Consider the following 22484-nt stretch of genomic DNA (forward strand, 5'->3'; position numbering starts at 1 on the left):
GTCACTTTACAACGGTGTCCTGTAGCAAGCCAACAGAGCAGGGGTGCGTAGGAGGACTCTCGGTGCAGCTGGGACTTTGTGGAGTCTCAGTGGGAGACTCCACAATCTCAGGGGTTCCTGATTAACTGGTGAGAGACATTGCTGGGGAATCTGAACTTACACTGAGGACTGCACAGATCCTTGGAACAGAGTGAATGAATAGCTTATCCACTGGGGCTACTGCTCAGGCACTCATCTCTACTGAGGAGAGGAGCTCAGCTGAGCAGAATAAACCTCACTTCTGGTAAAAAAACAACAACAAAAAGATGAACCACACAAAACCTGGGTGTGTCACTTTAGGCACGCCCTTAATCCTGGATAACTGAACAGAGCTCTGGCCACACCAACTTCAAGCCTCTAGAGATTCACTGAAAGCAGACATTCCACTTATCTAGAGTCATAGTACACCGATAAAAGCCACCACCACAGTTTTAAAAAAAAAACCAACGAGTATCTCTATCTCTACAAATGCTGAACAACAAACACACCCATCCAAAAACAAGAAAAAGGAAAACAACATGATGCCCCCAACCAAATGTGACACTTCAATACTAGATTGTGAAGCTGATAAGATAGAAGAAATGCAACACAAGGAATTCAAAAAAAAGATCATAAGTTTACATAGAAATAATCAAAAGCAAATGCACCAACTACTGAAATCCATGCAGCACATGAAAGTTTCCCTTATGAATTTGAGATCTTAAAGAGAAATCAAAATGAAATGAAGTCAATAGAACAAATAAAAAATGAAGTGGAGAGCCTTAACAGAATCAGTGAAGCAGAAGCGAGCATCAGAAGACAAAGTACAGGAATGTATACAATCAAACCAAAGACAAGAAGAGGAAACTAGAAAACTAAAAAACACTGTGGGGAATCTACCAGGATTCTATATATAAAAAAATAATAATAATACGGGTTCTAGGAGTTCCTGAAGGCATGGAAAGAAAAAGGATTAGAAGGCTTTATTAGTGAAATAATAGCAGAGAACTTCTCTGGTTTGGAGAAAAAGGGACATCCAAGTACTGGAAGCACACAGAACTCGCAAAGACATGACCAGAAAAATACTCACCGCGACAGACACATTGTAATCAAATTTACCACAGTAAAACGTAAAGAGAAGATTCTAAAATGTGCACAAGAGAAACACCAGATTACTTTCAGAGGATCTCCGGTTAGACTTAAAGCGGACTTCTCATCAGAAACCCTACAGTCTGGGAGAGAATGGCAAGTCTTAAGAGAAAAAAAAGTTAGTAGTGAAAATTTAAAATGATGTCTACAATCACCAATGGAGGACTGGCAATAGAGGACTTAATAAAGGTATAAAAATTGTGAAGAGGGGCCAGCCCTGTGTTGTAGTGGGTAAAGCCGCTTCCTGCAGGGCTGGCATTCCATATGGGCACCCATTCAAGTTCCTGCTGCTCCACTTCTAATCCAACTCTTTGCTATGGCCTGGGAAAGCAGTGGAAGATGGCCCGAGTCCTTGGGCCCCTGCAGCCATGTGGGAATACCTGGAGGAAGCTGCTGGCTCCTGGCTCCGGATCGGCACAGGTCCGGCTGTCATGGCCAATTGGGGAGTGAACCAGCAGATGGAAGATCTCTTTCTCTGCCTCTCCTCTCTGTGTATAACTCTAACATTCAAATAAACAAATCTTTTAAAAAAAAATCATGAAGGAAAAGACAAGTCATTATTTAGCTGTATTATGGTATGCAGGTGTTTATAAATATCCCCATGAAATGGGAAAATATATGGCACACTAATAAAATTAATGCTAGAGTTCAACGTTTTTTTCTGAGTTTATGGTCAATATCCAAGAATTGTAACTATTTTTGTGCATTAAACTAGTTAGATACATACTGAGAAATAACATCATTTTTTATAATATGAAAGCAAAGTACTCAAATCTAAGAAAAATCTATAGATTATTAAAGTTGAATATATAACATGTAAATGTGCATAAATATATATATTTTTTTAAAAAATCAGCTTGTATCTTTTTGTTGCATTAACCCTTTCTCCTTCGGATTGTATTTTTGCCAAACAATTAGTAACCATTGTGTCTGAATTAGAACGGATAGGAGAGACTGTGAGGCAGCACAGGCTGTGAACACCTAAAGCAGCTCCAACTTCTGCAGTAATCACTGGAGCATGGATCTTCAGACACACCCTCTGTGGATTTTAGTAGACAGGCAAAATATTAATTTGAAATTTGAATTTTAAGGAAAAGGAAGGTACCTTTTTTTAAAGAATACTTTCTTTTCATTTTCTGACTTTCATAATGGGCTTAAAGTAGATTACTTTATTGATTATGGTTCTCACAGTGGTGGGGAACACCCAGCTTGTGGGATGCGTAAGGCCTACAAAATCATTTGGCCTGATCCTGCCAAAGTAACCAGAGGTGGGATTTAAAATTCAGTAAATCTGTGGTAGGCTTCTCTTTCAGTTGATAATTTTGTGTGGCCTGAAATGATGTTATAAATATCCATATGTTCCTTGACAGAACAAAGGTTCCCCTACTCTTGATTTAAAGTAATTGGACACAAGGGGTGATTTTTTTTTTTTTTTTTTTTTAAGATTTAGATTGAAGATCTGAGTTAGAAGGAGAGACAGATTTTCCATTGGCTGATCACTCCCCATAGTGGGCCCGGCTAAAACCAGGAGCTTCATCCAGGTCTCCCATGTGGGTGAGAGTGTCCCAAACACTTGGGCCATCTTCTGCTGCCTTTCCCAGGCCATTAACAGGGAGATGAATCAAAAGTGGAACATCCAGGGCAGCAACCAGTGCCCACATTTCGGCCCCTGGAGAAGGGGGGTTTATCTTAACTGCAAACTAGGAATTATTGAATCTCTTTCTTCTTTGGTATGTGTGTTAAATTTTTTCTTCCTTGCTGTAAGTATGAAAAGTAATTTATATTATCCTCATTTTACAACTGAGGAAACAAGATTCAGTTGAACTCACAGAAGTTCACATAGCTAGAAAGTGATTAACTGGGATTTGGTGCCATGTGTTTGCAATTTTTTTTTTTTCACAAAGATAAATTTCTCTAAGTCTAGACACATACCTAGTATGTTGCATATTTGGCCCAGTGAATAGTGAGCTATTATGATTATAGATATATGCATAGGAAAACATGTATATGATGCATAACTATTAAATACTTCAACAGATCAATTTTCTGACATACTTTGCTACATCACGCAGAGCTCCTGTTTGGTTTCTGATTCTTGAAAGCTAATTAACTTGGCATGGCAGAGTATACTCTTAGATTTTTAAACACATACTTGAGAAAGTAATCTTGGCAGGTATAGACTGCTCCCCAGTGGCAACCTTTTAGAAATCAATGACAGGCTGCAGAGAACAGACGTGTTTTCAAACAGTGTGTCTGAAAACTGAACAGTGATGATAAAATGTTGGAAAAAACCCTACCATTGAAACACTTTTTTGTGTCTCTCAGCTTTTGTCATTAACATAAACAAACATAAACTCCTGTTGTCTTTTACTTGATTGTTGATGGTCTGTGGAAATTGTTAAGTCATTTAACAATTAAGGTCAAATGTGTAATGTGGTTTTTTTCTTGCCACCACTAAACCTCATTCTTTGTTTAAAAAGTGAAAACCTGGTCAGCACCGCGGCTCAATAGGCTAATCCCCCACCTGCGGCGCTGGCACACCGAGTTCTAGTCCCATTTGGGGTGCTGGATTCTGTCCCGGTTGCCCCTCTTCCAGTCCAGCTCTCTGCTGTGGCCAGGGAGTGCAGTGGAGGATGGCCCAAGTGCTTGGGCCCTGCATCCCATGGAAGACCAGGAGAAGCACCTGGCTCCTGGCTTCGGATCAGCGTGGTGTGCTAGCTGGGGCGGCCATTGGAGGGTGAACCAACAGCAAAGGAAAACCTTTCTCCGTCTCTCTCTCACTGTCTGTCCACTCTGCCTGTCAAAAAAAAAAAGTGAAAACCTGTAATTTTCATGTCCAAGCTACCCTAATTGTGAACATTCCTTTGAAAGTTAAGATTCTATAGAAAATGTTGACCCAGGTATTTTGATTCCTATTTTTTTAAATTTAACTATCTCATTTTTCTTTTAGAAATAGAAATACATTTTTATAAATTTTGGCAAAATGAATAAAAAATGCCTTGAATTTGCACAGTAAAGGAAAACACCTAAAATTGAAGCAGTAACGGGCTATGCAAGAGCAAGGCAGTTCAGTAATACCGAAATAAAAAAAATAAAAAGATATGCAAAAGGCAAAGTATTTCATGAGAAAATTAGTCTGGCATAGACTCTCTGTCTCCATGCTGATTTCTTAGTTTTAGCTAGATTTGTTACTATCAGTTTATCTTTACCATTGAGCCTATGCAGAAGAACTTCCCAGAGGATAATTGGGTGTTTTGAGTTCTTACTTCTGAGCAGACAATATTAGAAGGCCAGTCAATGCTTAATTTTTCATTTTTTTAGAAAACGTATTTAATAAATATAAATTTTCAAAGTACAACTTTTGGATTATAGCCGTTTTTCCCCCCATAGCCACCCTCCCACCCACAACCATCCCATCTCCTACTCCCTCTCCCATCCCATTCTTCATTAAGATTCATTTTTAATTATATACAGAAATCAACTTAGTATATACTAAGTAATGATTTCTACAGATTGCACCCACACAGACACACAAAGTATGAAGTACTGTTTGAAGACTAGTTTTAGCATTAATTCACATATTACAATGCGTTAAGGACAGAGATCCTACATGGGGAGTAAGTGCACAGTGGCTCTAGTTGCTAATTTAACAATTGACACTCTAATTTATGACGTCAGTAATCACCTGAGGCTCTTGTCATGAGCTGCCAATTCTATGGAAGCCTCTTGAGTTCACAAACTCCAACCTTATTTAGACAAGGCCATAATCAAAGTCGCAGTTCTCTCCTTCCTTCAGAGAAAGTCACCTCCTTCTTTGATGGCCCATTCTTTCTGGGATCTCAGATCTGTCATTTAGGTCATTTTTTGCTACACACTCTTGGTTGAACACTTTAAGACACAATTATTCTTAGATGTTTAAAGTTAACTGAAAATTGATTCCTGTTAAAAACAACAGTGGGGGCCGGCGCTGCAGCTCACTAGGCTAATCCTCCGCTAATCCTGGTGCTGGTACCCTGGGTTCTAGTCCTGGTTGGGACGCTGGTTCTGTCCCAGTTATTCCTCTTCCAGTTCAGCTCTCTGCTGTGGCCCAGGAGGGCAGCAGAGGATGGCCCAAGTGCTTGGGCCCTGCACCCGCATGGGAGACCAGGAGGAAGTTCCTGGCTCCTGGCTTCAGATCGGCGCAGGGCACCAGCCGTAGCGGCAATTTGGGGGGGTGAACCAATGGAAGGAAGACCTTTCTGTCTGTCTGTCTCACTGTCTAACTCTGCCTGTCAAAAATAAGAGTGGGAATAAGGGAGGAGATGTACAGTTCAGGACATGCTCACTCTGACTTACCCTTAATGGTAGGGCTAGAAATGTACTATGGGACTCCAAATCCCATTAAGTTGGCAGGTAGCAATGACATCTTACTAATCAAAGTGATCAGTTTAAATTCATAATTGATCATAAAGATAGGATTAAGTGTCAAAGGGATCACATAAGTAAGACTAGTGTCTGCTAATAATAATTGATAGAATTAAAAATGAGAGAACGACCCAACATGGGAAGTGGGATACACAGCAGACTCATAAAATGGCAAATGCCCTAAAAATCACTCTGGCCTCAGAATCAGCCCTTAACACATTTGGATCTGGCTAAAAAGGCCATGAGAGTTTCTCAGGCATGGAAAGTAAATTTTCACTTTTGAATTCATTTTATTATGTATGACTCAAAGGTAAGATAAAAATGACTGTATGCTGGCTAAAAAAAATCTGCATACTGCTTTATAGTAGACGTGGAGTGTCTGTACCACAAGCTGTATGAAGTATAGAAAACCATTTGGTGTGGCTGTGCCAATGCAGCCTCAGATATGACTCGAAATTACATTGCTCTAAATGGCAGGCTGATTTTTAAATTGATCATTTTGCATTATCCACCAATGGACCTTAGTAGAAAAAGTTTCCCCACCCAGGCTCACGAGTATTAGGTAGAAATAGCTTGCAACTCCCTGACATAGTGGAAATTATTCCTATACATAATTTGTGTGTGTGTGTGTGTGTGTGTTAGAGTTTCCTGGTTCAGAGTTAAAAAATAAAAGGAGAGGTGCTCATAAATCTATCTTCCTGGTCACATGTTCACTAAGGGGAGAAAGTCTGTTACCTGCTTGTTCTGTGTGTTGATTATTCATGAAGCGGGATGTGTATCATTGATTGGTTTTTTTTCACTCCCCTCTCTGCCTCCCAAAACGTAGTGATGGACAATAAGTATCCCCTTTACCTGCTTTATGCTGCATTTAAATTAGAATTGATGAATAAAACATTGAATGAGCCAAGTTCATAATTTCAGGGAGCATTGTTTATGGTTTTCAAAAAGCTGTATTGAATTGGAATATGAATTTAAAATAGTATGTTTTCTAATCTGTAGTGAAGATCTCTGTGGGAACTTGAACCTCTTCATAGATAACTGTCATTTCCAGCCATAAAATACTAGTGTGACAAATAGTAAGTCATTGAAACCATGAAGGAAAATGTCTTAAAGATCTGCAATTGAAAACATAATGAAACATCATTTAAAAAGATCCAATAATATGACATTATCAGAGTAGACTACAGTGTGATGGAAGTTGTTTTCTGCCTCTTAACACCGGTCATGTATATTGTAACATGATTCACATACTCGAGTGTTTCTTCTGCTTTAAAGAAATTAGATCAGTTTAATTACTTGAGCTTTATGTAAAGCTTAAAAACTGGGTACTAACATATATTACAGTTTTCGTATTTTTGAAAGGTTTTCCATCATATGTACTTTGTGATTCATCAGTAGAAATGTATTTTTGGACAATTCAAAACAGTAAGACACTTGTGACTAAAAATAGCATGGACAGAAATCTTTTCTTCTAAACTTATATGAATTAAATTATATAACAAAATATATAGGTACTGTCATTTTGATTTATTTTTCTTGGTCATTTTTTCACTTAAAGATAAGCATGTCTGTGAATAGGTAATTTATGTGTATAGCCAAATGTTTATTTGTGTGAAGAGTTAGGACAGCAGTAGAATGAAGTGAATTTGTAGATTTTTATCATATACTTTTTAAAATGTTTTCTGTGAGGGGAAGCAATGGCTTCAATAGCTCAAGAAACATTTTTGAAAAGATTTATTTATTTATTTATTTGAAAGTCAGTCACTGAGAGACAAAGAGATAGAGAATTATCTTCTATCTGCTGGTTCACTCGCAAGATGGCCGCAACAGCCAGCATCAGGCCAGGCCAAAGCCAGGAGCTTCATCTGGGTCTTCCACATGGGTGGTAAGATTCCAAACACTTGGCCAGTCTTTTTCTTCTTTTTCTGCTTTTCCCATGCCATTATCAGGGAGCTGGATTGGAAGTGGAGCAGCCTGATCAGGAACTGGCACCCATATGGTATGCCAGCATCCCAGGTGCTTTTACCTGCTACATCACAATCCTGCGTCCTCAAGGAACTTTTGAAAGTATTTACTTGTGGGTGCACCTTTTTAGCACTTGAATATGGTTGCCTGAATCATACGCTTTACTAGAAAGTCAAAATCTGAAAACCTCAGTGTGAAGGTCCAGTACGTGGATCCTTTATACTCCATTCCACTGATGATTTTCTTAATTTGACTCAGTAGTCAGTTAATAGTTGTTGCAATTGTAATCTTCAGTGTATAAGTTATACTCTAGCATGAAATTAAATATATATTTAGTATTATGAAGCTTTTCTTGGTAACTAAGGGACTATAAAAATATGTCCACATTTTTTTTTCCTTTCAAGTGCAGTATGTAGATTGAATACAAATGCAGTGGTACTAGTGTTTCTGTGTAATGTAACATTTTGACCAACTACAAGTAATTGACTTGGAAACTGTAGAAACAAATAGGGTATGAATTCCCTGATGTGCTTGTCTGTTGCTACTCTGGTCTTTTATTACCACTTATTAACTAAAGAAATGCAATTTAATTGCCTATATGATTATATTTTGATATATGGAATATGCAAAGGATTATATAAAGGATTATTCAAAAGATCATAAAATTTAGAATATTAAATCTTTTTCTGTATATTTATATTCCGTGGTCTGTGTGGGTGTTTGGCTCCAAGTTACCAATATGTATAGATGCTCAGTGCTCTTATATATAGTGGTGTAATATATGCACATCATGTCATATATTTTATCATCTCTAATACCTAATGCAATAAATGCTATGTAATTATTTGTTACATCATATTATATGGGGACTAATGGCAAAAAATGGCTCTGTGTGTATTCTTAACAAACTTTTTTTTTTTATTTCCTGACTATTTTCAACTTCTGGTTGGTTGAATCCATAGATGAAGAACCCATGGATGTGAAAGGCTGCTGTACTTAATATTTCACTTTTCATGATACTTTATTTATTATTAAACTAATTCAATAACTTAAAATTACTCATATAAGTTTTATATTTTGTCAAATAAAATGACAGCTTTTGAATTTCAAATTTGTATTAGGAGCATAGTGGAAATGTATGAAACAAATAAAATCCAAAAAGTATCGAAAGGATGTAATGATTAAAAAACAATAAAAGGCAAAACATTTTTCCCGTATGAAATGTCTTGTGAAGAATAGTTAAAAGCGAAGTTGCTATAGTTGAAGTGGATGTGAAACATGTTAGCCTTCTGCAGGAAGTGTGGCATCTGAGTAGCTCATTTTGGAAAACAAGGAAAATAAATAAATAAATGCTTAGAGGGAATATAGCTTTGGGCCAGTGGTGTTCTTAGTTCATCAGAGAGCTTCTGAAACCTCTAGATGGAAGACTGTTGTGTGGCTGTATTCAATTCATTGTTTATTAAATGCCTCCCTGTTGTATATGTTGGAAGTAAAGTGTTCTCTGCTTCAGTGAAATTGGGATTTGTAGCTGGATTTGTTTTTGTTTCCGTTTTTCTTTTGCATGTAGTCCATAGTATTAGAATTGTGGCTGGCATGTAAAAAATGCTCAGTAAATAATTGTTGAATAATTGAAAGTTAAATGGGTAAACAATATCAGGCTTAAGGAAATTTTGCATACTAGTTAGTATTTATAGCAGTTGTAGATAGGATGTGGCTGGGAATAGTACACATTTTTGTTAGAATGTTAGAATTCTTTTTTTTTTTTTTTTTTGACAGGCAGACTTAGAGAGAGAGAGGGAAAGGTCTTCCTTTTTCCGTTGGTTCACCACCCAAGTGGCCTCTATGGCCGGTGTGTTTTGGCCGGCGTGCTATGCCGATCCAAAGCCAGGAGCCAGGTGCTTCCTCCTGGTCTCCCATGCGGGTGCAGGGCCCGAGGTCTTGGGCCATGCTCCACTGCACTCCCGGGCCACAGTAGAGAGCTGGACTGGAAGAGGGGCAACCAGGACTACAATCCGGTGCCCACATGGGATGCTGCTGTCACAGGCGGAGGATTAACCAAGTGAGCCACATCGCCGGCCCCTGAAGGTGATCTTTGAATGAACTGCATTGAATCTCTAAGTACCAGTTTTTACTTTTCCTATCTCCATACTACTGTTTAGTCTCACTTTTGCCCTGAAGCTAGTGCTCAAAAAAATCTAGTTTCTGATATGATATGAAACTTTAAATACCCAAGTGCCTCATTCTTTGGAAAAACAGAAGTATGTGGAGTTTTTGACAGACTTTGCTAGTCTTAAGATATTTGCCGATGGGGAGTGGAATAAAAACCTTATGTAAAAAGCTGGTCTAAAGCTATATGGAGTATTTTTACAATATTGTGAATTAAAAATTGCGTCTTTGGGGACCAACATTGTTGAACAGTTGGTTATGCTGCCGCTTGCAACTCTTTGTACCAAAACTGCTAGAAACAGTTGTCTATATTCTTTCATTCTTAAAGGCTTTTACACTCATTTTTCATTGAAAACGTTCTTGTGAAAGCACAAGTACTTTCCAGGGAACGAAATACAGTTTTTAATCTGGGTGTTTATGTTACTGATCTCTCATCAGGATTGACAAGCTCTTCTTCGTTCGTCTCCCAGTCCACCACACCTCCAGTGCTTCTCTCTGCTGCATCTTCATAGTCTGTGCTTGTTCCATTTTATATTAATCATAGAATTGTTTTCCTCCACATTGTTTTTGTTCATTGCCTCATTCCCAGCCTCTGGAATGATTCTTGAGCATATGTTAGTAGGATTTCAGTAAATAAACACTGATTGAATACCTGAGAAATACTTATTTTTGATGATTCAGGGCACATGTCATTCAGTATTTTCAGTGGTGGATTCAGATCATCTTTACCTTACTAGGTGTTATTTTGTTAGTGCCCAGTAGAATACCTGGCAGATAATAAATAATGAATGAAATCATGTGGAAGGATTTCATGGAGAGCCATACATAGGCCATGAGTACACTACCCAGGGGTAGTGTATGAGTATTGACTGGGTTGACATAACATTAGTAAGATGCACATGTAGGTCTTGTTGTCATGGATGGAGGGAGAAGCGATCAGGGTAACTGAAATGGAGTATACAGTGCCGGTTAAAGGATAGAGGATATGGTTCTATTTAGAAGTATGGGAATAAATTATGGAAGACTTTGGAACACCAATAAAATTGATTGAACCAATATTGCATATCATGCACAGTTTTAAATGTACTATATAGATTTACTTAAAAACCACAGCTTAAAATATAACACCAATAATATCCTAATATTGTAGTTAGGAAACAAGCCCAGTGTGACAAAATTTGACAAAGGTTGTGCAGATGCTGAAGACAGACTGGCCTTAAACTCAAGTAGTAAAATTAAGGAGCCTTTGTTGTCAATTACTCTGATGAAATACTGGGCATGATACTTTAAACATATCAGTGGTAGGTCTTAAGGATGCTGGAATTTCTTTGGTTGATAATACTTTTGTTTTTGAAATATTTTCATTTGTAAGTATTTTAGTATCCCATATAGATAATGAAAACAAAAATACTTTTCTTACTGTTTTATATTTGATCTTCCCCAAGCATCTGACAATTATTGAGCAATGTCTTTTGACACTGACTTATATACCTACTTTCTTCATAACTTTTTTTTTTACTTCTGTGTCTTAGGTCCTTGCTCATAAATCAAATTATGAAATAGATTCTTTGTAGGGTTCTGTTCTTCTCCCCATACCTTCTCTTTTTGAGCAATTTCATTCATTCCCATGATTTTAGCTTTTTCCCAGACTATTATTATATAAGGAAGTATCTCTTAAAAGTCTTACTATCCAAGAGCTTTTTGAAATCAGTGTTTTGAAAGCACAATCAATCAGTTCAAAATTGAACTCAAGATCTTTGTTAGCTGCCTCCCTTTCCTTCGGACATGTGTTTGCTTCATTCTTTATCTCATTGAGTAGCACCACAAGCTGTGCTGTTGGTCACGGTAGAAAACTGGGGTTAGGTTTTCTTCTTCTTTTTTATCATATCAGTCAATCTTCTATGCCTACTAATTCAACCTTTTGCATATCTCTCCTGTATGTCTACAGTTCTCACCATGACGATTGCAGTCTTTCATGTGTATCTGTGCATCAGTATCCAAACTTATTTATGTGGTCTGTGCACCATAATATAACTAGAGCATCTTTCTAAAATATAAACTTTTCCATGTCTTTCTGTCAGTGGTAACTGGATATAAGAATACCAGTGGGATCAATAAAAGTAGGTAGAGAAGGAAGGGAATGGCAGGTGGAAGCAAAGCCAGAAATACACTGCGGTAGTTTCATAGGCTGGTTTAGTGGTGATCATTGTTAGGTACCATAAGCATAGAATTGTAATAGTATTAGATGTCTGTTAGAAACAAAACATCACTGTTTATACTATAAATGTATTGGTTCACTAAATATGTCTTTTCTTATATCTTAAAATACACTCTGCCAGAAGCACTGTTTATATTAATAGCATAAGTAACCCAGATTAGTATACTCCAACTTTCCTGATATTCCTGTGAGTTAAATATAGAATTTATTTTACACTCATAATAATTTTAATATCTTAAATGATATTTAGGTGTCGAATCAGTTCCTATGCTCATTCTGGGTCTGGCATTCTAAGTTTAAACAAATACTTTATAAAATACTTTCAGAAAATGACTCAGTCTAAGCTAAAAAAACAATATAAGTGACACTTGGCTTTTAAGAAGTTTAATTTTAGAATTAACAAGTGAGAAGAGGATTCAGATGAACCTCTGTAACCCTGGTAATGTCATTATTGTTTTCTGTTGAAATACCTTGACCCTCAAGCAGTTACAGAATAGCATCTGTATTTATTCTTGAGGTTTAAATATCCCCCAAACCTTATACCATCCTATCTTTTCTCTTTAATATCCTCTTCTTTAAAATTTGTGCACATCTAGATTTGTTAGATCTCCAGTAATGCATTGTTCATTCTTGCAGTTAGCCTTGTTTCAGACTAATGCCTTTTAGAACCAGGCAGGTGTAGCAAAGGGAGTGGGGCAAGTTACAGGACAGTAGGACTTGCTAGGTGCAGTTCTAACCTCAAGAGCATAATTAAGCCTAAATGTGTTGCAGTTCATGAATTTTGAACTATTGTATGATTTAAGCAAAGCTTCCTTCATGTAAATAAGTTCTCATGATTGAAATAGGACTTCTGGTTCATGTATTTTCTTTCTTACCTTCCCTGTAATGTTGTGGATCTTAGAAGTTACTTTTCCAGATACAGTTTGTTTGGTTTTTTTCTTTTTTTCCTGATAGATCCAGCAGGACAGAAGTGTAAATAATGTCTCTAACTTATTCTTAGGTTGTTTTTTCAATCTCCAAATATCTTCTGAGTTTAACTAAGTCATGTGCTTTGTTGAAAGCATTTAAATACCCTTAAGGATGTAAGTACTGGACACCATGACTGTTGGTTCTTGGCAATCCAATCTAACATAGCAATGAAGTTAGGATCTAGAAAGTAATTATCCTGCCCAAAGATCTCATCTGTGCTTTTGACTGGCTCAGGTTAGAGCATAATATCAGATTGTCTGTCATTATACCAAATACTTTCCCTTTGTTATGCAGTCCCATCACTAATATATCTCTTTAGCAGAGTTAGTACCCCAATTCTATAGAAGTGGAAAATGAGATTCAGGGAAAATAAGTAATTTACCCGACCTCCCATAGTTAGTAAGTGAAAAAGTTTTAGTGGATGAGCCAATACACGATTTTTAAGTTGTAGTTTCATGATGACTATTTTTTTTTTTAAAGTGTAGTAGTCCTGTATTCTTTTCATTTATACATGGAAACATTGTACCCTGTTTTTCAGTGTATAGTTTTTGCTATGACTTCTGGCCAGATGTGGAATCATATACGTGGACCTCCATATGCTCATAAGAACCCTCACAATGGTCAAGTGGTAAGTCTGCATTTTCTCAGCATCAATATTTTGAACTTTAGTCATGATTAATATACAAATCAAAATTATATTTAGTATTTAAGAAGTTATTTTGTTTATAAATTAAAATATACTTCTTGTTTACTGCTTTGTCACACATGTAGATACACATCCACATATATATGTAAGTGCACACACACAAAACATTTTTTTATTGTGAGGACTGCTTTATTGTTGATTTTACAAAATATCAATTGGTGTATCTCTCAAACCAAATATACATACATAAACTTTTTCAAAGTTTATATACTGCTTTAGCAATAAATAAGTAATGCCACAGAAGATAGGGACTGTGTGTAGCCATTGTCCCATCAGTTGTAAACTTGACTTTTTCCTGAAAAATTAAATAAAATATCAAAAGAACCCTGGAAGTCACTGTATTAGAATGTTAGCAACTCTTTGTCAAAAAATTAAAAATGGAATTGATGTGTTTTTACATTAGTAGTGGAGTTCACATTATAATTGCCACTGAATTCCTATCACTAAGTTTCTTCACTTTCCTTTTGGTGGATAGGAAATACTGTGATATGTATGACAAAATACTCTGTGAATCTCAGTATGAGGTTGATGAAGATTAATAACAATTTGAAAATTTTTTTTCTTTATAGTTTTTACTTTTTGTTTTTGAAAATACACAGGTATTGAGAGAATAATAGGATGTTACCAACTCATAACTGATCTGTTCCCCCAACTGCCCATCTTGTTGTTTTGAAAAAAGTGCTCAGTATCACTTCTTTAAATACATAAATACTGCTTAAGTTCTTCCTAGTGAGCTCTCCTGACTGCAGATTTTAAGAACCAATTGCAAATTATCAAAGTTATACTCGTTAGTACTATACTATGATCAATTCATACTCACTGTTTTGTGAATATTACCAGATTTCTCCAAAGATAGCAAAGATATGGAGTCAATGTTAAACCCTTTACTGTGTTTCTGAAGTTTGTCATTATCCAGGGAAAATAGTTACTCCAAAATATGTTCAATATTCAGAGTGAAGTCTAACAATGAGAAAAAGTTGGAACTTATTATAGAACAAAGTTATTACTATGTTCCCCCATCTTTGACTCTTCATACAAGTTCAGCCTTCTCAACGAGACCGTTCCCTGACTGTCTTTTTAAAAGTCTAGCCCTTCCCCCTTGCCTGCCTTTTCAATCAACATTCTCTTTCCTGTTATATTTTTTTGCATAGTACTTAGCAGTTTATAACCTGATGTATATTTACCTATTTGGCATCATTTTTCTGGTCTGCCTTTTGCCATGACCTCAATATTTAAACTACTCATATTATGGACTTTACCTGTTTTTGTTAATGATAGATTTCTATTACATAGAGGAAGGCTCAGTGCAAAGATTTTTATCTCTTTTATTTTAGTAAAACTCGAAATGTTAACTTATGAAATCTTATGAATTTTTTAGTACTGCTATTCGTAGTCTTCTGAAGTAATATCCCTTGAGTTAAAATATATTATTAATCTTTGTATTCACATTATTTATAGTTTGCCAAAGTACAAGAAAAATTTATCAACATTCTTATGAAATAGTTTAGCATGTCACTGTAGTCTCCATCTTGTATGTCACCCACCATTTGCTAGTTCATAAGGTCCTAGGCTCCTGCATGTACTTTACTGGAATAAGCTCTAAAGGTCTTCGTGTTGATAGTAACAGCAGATGCCATCTATCAGTTATTGAAAACATAAGAGGTATTGGGCTTTGCAGAGGATTTTTTTTAAAAAATCATACCCTGATTGTAGCTACATATTGATATACATGGAACTGAGTTACCAGTTAAGATGGAAATCTGAAATGGTTCATTTTCAAGTTTATACCTCTACTACTTCGCAAGAAACTAGCTGGGTGTTAGAGTGTTTGTATTGCTCCATACTACCTAAACATAAGCTTTATTTTGCTACTCTTTCTTGTTATGCCTGTACTTCTGTCATGTTGAACCCATCCTTCAGACTCACCTAATCTGCCCCTCCCCCCAAGATTGAGCCTTCTTTAACTACACTGGAATTTTAGCCTCTTTCTTCTTTTTATATTTATGAACATAAAATAATCCATTTAAAAAGTTTCACATTTTCTTTCATTGTAGTGATTTTTAAATGTTTCATATATCCTATGTGAGTCAAATTTGTAAACATAAGGAATATCTCTTGAACCGTTTTTCATCTGTACTACTTGTATATAGTTGGTCTTCAATAAATATCTTGTTAAATATGGCCGACTCATACTGGGACATGATTGTTTCTTCAGTTGGATTTCCTTAATTGCCTTTTAAATTTTTTTTTTCTGCTAGTCAGAAGAGTAATAGGACCAATATGTTACAATTTAGTTTGAATCTGTTATGAATCCTAATGTGACCGGATATTTTTAAAAAAGATTTATTTATTTGAAAGTCAGAGTTAGAGAGAGTTAGAGAGAGAGAGAGAAAAGAAATCTTCCATGGAGTGGTTCACTCCCCAGTTGGCCCCAATGGTTAGGGCTGGGACAGGAGCCAGGAGCTTCTTCCAGGTCTCGTATGTGGGTACAGGGGCCCAAACACTTAGACCATATTCTACAGCTTTCCTAGGCACATTAGCAGGGAGCTGGATTGAACTGGCACCATGTGGGATGTGGTGCTGCAGATGGCAGGTTAGCCCACTGCTGCACAGCGCCGGCCCTGAACATTTATTCTTTAAGTACAGATTAGGGTAGACGGGATTTATTTATATATCTAGAAATTTTTTTATCCTCTTCCACATTCTTATGTTACTGATTTGCAAAAAGCAACCGTGTAACTCTTGAGAAGAGATACTCTGGCACAGAGAAAAACTTTAAGAAAATAGAATATTCTATTCTTTTAAAAAGAAAAGTACTTTCTTCATGCATGTATCTAATTGTCAGATGTATTTATCTAAGCTTATCAACAACATTGTCAATAATTACAGAAATGAAAAAGCTTAAATCTTAAAAGTAAGATACTTAAAGTTTATCAGCCTAAACTCTTCACTTCTTTATATTTTAGAAAAATACTGTATTCATATATTTAACAAAGTTATTAGAATTGAGCTAAGGAATCATAGCAGTCTTAGCAATAGAGAATCTTGCTTCTATAAAGAACATTACATGAGTGTTAGGTGAGATGTTAACTATTAAGTGGTTGGACAAGGCCCTTGATATGTCCACAGTATGGTAGAATGGTGTGGTAGAGCATGGCCCATCAGTAGATAGAGTTCTTTTCTTTTGAATGTTACTATATTTTAGGAAAACAACTCTTCCTACTTCTTTTTACATGCAAAATGTCAATATCTACAACAACAGGAAATTATGGTTTAAATGTTTTGAAGAATTAATGCATACACTAATGTGTCTTCATACTGAGGAAACATTGTAGAATACCTTTGCTTTATAATATGAAGATGGATACTGTCAGAATTTCTACTTGAAACAATGCTTGTCCATTAAAATGATAGTAGTTGGGGCTGGCATTTGGCCTACTAAGTTGAGCTGCCACCTGCTATGCCAGCATCACATATGGACACTGGTTCCAGTCCTGGCTGCTCCACTTCAGATCCAGCTTCCTGCTAATGTGCCAGAGAAAGGCAGCAGAGGATGGCAGAAGTCCTTCGGCCCCAACACCTATGTGGGAAACCCAGATGAAGCTTCTGGGTCCTGGCTTCACGCTGGCTCAGCCCTGGCCTTTGCTGCCCTTGAGGAGTGAATCATTGGATGGAGGATCTCTCTCCCTCTCCCCCTTTCCCTTACACTCCCCTCTCCCCGCTCCATCTCCCCTCCTATCTTCCTCCCTTCCTCTCTCAGTAACTCTGCCTTTCAAATAAATAAATCCAAAAAAATTGAATTAAAAAAACAAAGACTGAATATGTTTTCTTTGTAATAGATGTATTTAAATTATGTGGTAAAACTTGAAAATTAGCACTGTCCTTTTAGTTATTTCTTCATATTTTAGCACACATGTACACTCCCACACAAATACTTGCATTTTTCTAAAAAGAGCTGTAAAGTTTTTATCTTTTTTGAGAATAACTATAATGAGGCTGTTTATCACCTTCCATTGAATGGATTAAAATGACAAAAGGAGTATTTTATGAATATTGACAGGATATTATAATTTGGCATTAACACATCACAGATGTACATTTAGTGGAATAACATAGATGATAATAGGACTTTTTATTAGGTTGTCCGAATTTTTTAAATAGAACTGAGTAACCATTTATTTTAGTCTATGTTGTGCTGCTTTAGCAGAATGTTAGCTCCTGGGTAATTTTTAAGGAAAGAAATTCATTCTCATAGTCCTGAGGCTGAAATGTTCAATATCAGGGTGCAGGCAGCTGTCAGTGGCCTTCTTGCTACATCACCCCATGGCAGAATGCCAAGAAGGGGAGCGACAAAAGGACGCTAAAGTCATCCTATTAGGAGGCACCCACCCCTAGGATAACAGCATTAATCTCTTTATGATGGCAGAGCCCTCAAGACCTCATCATTTCTTAAAGGTTCCATTTCTTAATACTGTGAAAATTGCAGTGAAATTTCGAGTTGTGTTTGGGAGTGGCCACACGCCGAAACCATGGCATGGGTGTTCTTATATTTCACAGATTCATTTACAGCAAATCCTTACACACAAATAGCAGCTAAATGGATCCTAGTTTTTGTTAGGGTTTTCTGCATGAATTACATTGGTACATTTTTTTTGTCTACTCTTGATTTATGTTTAGTGTTTTGAGAACTTTGTATGAATTAAGGTTATAAATTATGTTTTCAGTGTTAAGTCGGAATAAACAAACTTTGTAAATAATTTGGATTACCACTATCAGTGTCTCTGATTTCTAGAAATAATTTTTTATTCCCTTTCTTTCATGTGGTACTCTAAATAGCATTCTGGGTAGTGATAGGTTATTTTGTGTCAGATTTTTAATACATATTTTAATTGCTGGTTGTCCTTTGTGTTTTATTTAATAAGACCATTTGACATGAGATATACTCTCTTAACCATTTTGTAATTGTGCAATATAGAATTGTTAACTAGGCAAAATATTGTACAGCAGAATTCAAGACTTAATAATCTTATATAATTGAAATTTAGTACATATTAAAAGCAACTTCCAACTCCCCTTTTAAGTAGCTCTTGGCAACTACCATTGTACTCACTGTTTCTGTGAGTTTGACTGTTTTGGATACCTCATGTAAATGGAAACATGCAGTATTTATTCTTGTGCCTAGATTGCTTCTATGATGCCCTCAGGGTTCATCCATGTGTTGCTAAATGGTGCGATTTCTTTCTTTTTTAATGACCAGTGGTCTGTTACATTTTCTTTATTCACTCATCAATGGATATTTAGTTTTTTCTAATTTTAGCTTTGTGCTTCAATTCTAAATAATGCTGCAATGAATAGAATTGCCAAGTATCTCTTCAGTACTTTGCATGAATATCCAGAAGTAAAATTGCTGGATATTGTAATGCCATTATTTTTAATGTTTTGAGGATCTTCCTACTATTTTCCATAGTAATTACATTGTTCTATTTCACCAGTGTGTATAAGGGTTTGCTTTGCTCCGTATCCTCACCAACACATTCTCTTTTTTGGCAAGAGTTGGGATGGGGGGTCCTGATAATAGCTACTCTAACATGTGAAGTGTTATCTCTTTATGATTCTGAGTTTCATTTCTTTGGTGATAGTCAAGCATCTTTTATATATCTGTTAGCCAATTTTATGCCTTTGAAAAGACACCGATTTCCTTTTCTCATTTAAAAAATCTTGTTATTTGTGTTTTTCCCTGTTTTTTAAATGTTTTAAAGAATTTTTGACTGGCATAATTATATACAGTATTATATTTTAATATCAATACACATGTATACATTGTGTACTGATCAAATTAGTGTAATTTCCATACCTACCACCTCAAGTATTTATCATTACTTTGTTGTGAGGACTTTAAAAATCCTCTTCCAGCTATCCAGGGATACATGGTAAACAATTGTTAACCACAGTGACTCTACAGTGCAGTAGAATGCCAACTAATTTCCTCTTATCTAACTCTTGTATTGTACCCTTGGACTAGTTTCCCTTCATTCTCCCTGGGCTTGTTTCCTGCCACTTCCTGCTAACCATGTTCTGTTTCTATTTCTGAGATACCAGTTTTTAGAAAAGACATGTGAGTGAGATAATACAGCATTTCTTTTTCTGTGACTAGCTTATTTCATCTCATGTAATGTCACATAGGTTCTTCCTTGTTGTTGCAAATGATAAGATTTCAACAGTTTTCTCACTGAAGTTGTATCCTATTATGTACCTATACTACTATGCTTTATCCATTATTTGTTGATGGATAGTAGATTACTTCTACATGTTGGGTATTGAGAATAATGCTGCAACAAACATAAATGCACACATGTCTCTTCAACATATTGATGTAATTTTCTTCAAATATTTACTCAAATATTTCTTAAAATATTTATTGTAGTGGAATCGCTTCATCATACAGTAGCTCTATTTTTATGGATGCCAACAGTTCTGACAGCTTATGTGAAATATTTCTTTAAAAACAAATTCAGAAAACCAACACGGAAACATATGTTAAAATTTTATTTTTAAAATTTATACATTTGAAAAGTAGAGAACAGAAGGAGGACACACACAGAGAGAGACAGAGACAAAGAGAGAATCTTCCATTCACTAGTTTACTCCCTAAATTCCCACAACAGCCAAGCCTGGACCACGCTGAAGCTAGGAAGCAGGAACTTCATCAGAGTCTCCCATTTGAGTGGCAGGGGCACAAATACTTGAGCCATTATGTGCTGCATCCCATCATATTCAGTAGGAGGAAGCTGGATCAAAAGCAGAGGCAGGACTTACTTCTAGGAATTCCAGTGGGGGATTTAGTGTCACAAATACAGCTTAACCTGTTGTGCAATAATTCCCATCTAGGGGAAAATAGTTTCTTAAGAGCCTCATCTGTATTTGAGATATCTATTTCCTTTTTTTCAGATTTTCCTCAGATATAGGCTTAGGGATTAAAACACCATTTAAGACACCAACATTTATTATCATGTACTAAAGTTCAAGTCCAAGTTGTGTTCCTGATACCAGCTTCCTACTAATGAAGACCCTGAGATGCATCAATGATAGCTCAAGTAATTGAGATTTTGCTATACCCTGGGGAGATCGGCATGGATTTCCTAGCCCCTGCCCTTGGCCTGGCTCAGCCTTGGCTATTGTGGGCATAGGAGGAGTGAACTAATGAATAGGATCTAACTAGCTTGCTCACTCATGCTCTTGCTGTCTTTATCTCTCTGCCTTTCAAATAATGATTAAAAAGAAAAACTTGCCTAGAAATAACTTCAGCATAGTTTCATTGGTGGTAGTCTCCTAAACATTTAAAGAAGAAATAATAGTACAATAACATGTTCTTTTTCATGTCTTCACAATAGTAGTTATCATCATGTCACGTCAGATCTAAGACTCAAGCATTTGTTCCAGAACCAATCTGGTAACAATCCTAAATTATTGTTTTCCCTGTGAATTCTTTATTTCATTATTCCTGAAGGATAGTTTCTTGAATATAGCATTCATGGGTGGAAAATTTTTGTGTTTTATTGTTTGCAATTGGGACGTTGAGTACTTCATCCCATTCCCTCCCTCCTTAAAAGGTTTCTGTTGAGAAATCTACCACTACTATGATGTGCATTCCCATATAAATATCTTGACACTTATGTTTTTAAAATTTTCTCTTTGTTTATTTTACAGGCTGATTGTATAATGCCTTACAGGGATCTTTTTTGGTGGTGTTGAATAGGGGTCCTTTTTAGACCCAGATGTCCATATCTTTCCATAGATTTAGGTAGTTTTCAGCAATTATTTCATTGAATAGGTTTCCTAAACCTTTTTACTTTTCTTCTGGTAACATCCATAATACAAATGGCTGCTCGATTAATGATGTCCTATATGCCTCAAAAACATCCTTCATTCTTTTTAATTTTTTTCCCTTTTTGTTCTGACTGGATTATTTCAAAAGGCCTATCTTCAAGCTCAGATTTTTTTTCCCACCTGCTTAATTTTGCTGTTGAGGTTTATCTGCTGAGCTTATCAACTGTATTTTTAAGTTCATTTCTTGCATTCATTAGCTCTAATATATCTTTACTGAATAAGATTTTACCTTTTTAAAGTGCAGAGCAATCGCAAGAGAGAATAGAAAAGAAAGACCTCTTCTTTCTTTTGGTTCACTCCCCAAATGGCTGAGCTGGGACCCAAGTACTAGAGCCACCTTCTGCTGCTTTCCTAAGCAAAATGAGCATGAAACAGCATCAGAAGTGGAGGACTCAGGCCTGAAACCTATACCTTGATAGCGGATACTGATAGTGCAAGCAGTGGCTTTATCTGCTTTGCAACAATGCCTGCCCAGTTCCAGTATTTCTGATTGATTCTTTATTATGAACTGTGTTTCTTTGCAGCACAAATTTATAGTGTGACTTTATCTTCCTAGTGCTATTGAACTTTCTGTATTTACTCACTTCTGTCTCAGCAAACATTTAATATTGTTCATATTGTTCATATTTAAAATTGAGTTTCTGTTTTTTTCTGGTCTGTTAGAAATTATTGTATTCTTTTGAAGGTGTCATATTACCTTGTTTTTTAATGCTTCTTGTACCCCTCCATTGGTTTTTGTACAGGTCGTGTGTCTGCCTATTTTATACAGTGACTTTCATAGAATAAGCTATTGGTGATATCTCCTGTGTTGTTGGTTTACTGTGCTGTGTTGGCTTTGGTTCCAGATGGCAGCTTTAGTGCAGTACGCATGTATCTTCTGTTGTAATCATCTGAGATACTGTGGGTATGTCCTGGAATCCAGGGTTAGTGGAATTTTACTGCCATTGGTAGTGCAGTTCGCTTAGGCAAGGCAGATTCAATTCCAGCTCTGCGTGCAGTGCC

At 36.3% G+C, this 22484-nt stretch overlaps 1 protein-coding gene across 4 annotated transcripts in view; it reads left to right on the forward strand.

Moving 5' to 3' along the window:
• The window catches only part of TUSC3 (tumor suppressor candidate 3), a 213113-nt gene that overhangs the window by 119604 nt on the left and 71025 nt on the right, over positions 1-22484 (forward strand). For 3 of the 4 annotated variants that reach the window (XM_062213664.1, XM_062213665.1, XM_062213667.1), the window contains exon 6: positions 13428-13517. The exons of the other annotated variant lie outside the window; for it this stretch is intronic. In XM_062213664.1, coding sequence (XP_062069648.1) covers positions 13428-13517 — 90 coding nt within the window. The remainder of the gene's footprint in view (positions 1-13427; positions 13518-22484) is intronic. 4 annotated transcript variants of the gene reach the window in all.

This window comes from Lepus europaeus, chromosome 16, assembly GCF_033115175.1.
Source record: "Lepus europaeus isolate LE1 chromosome 16, mLepTim1.pri, whole genome shotgun sequence".
Lineage (NCBI taxonomy): Eukaryota > Metazoa > Chordata > Mammalia > Lagomorpha > Leporidae > Lepus > Lepus europaeus.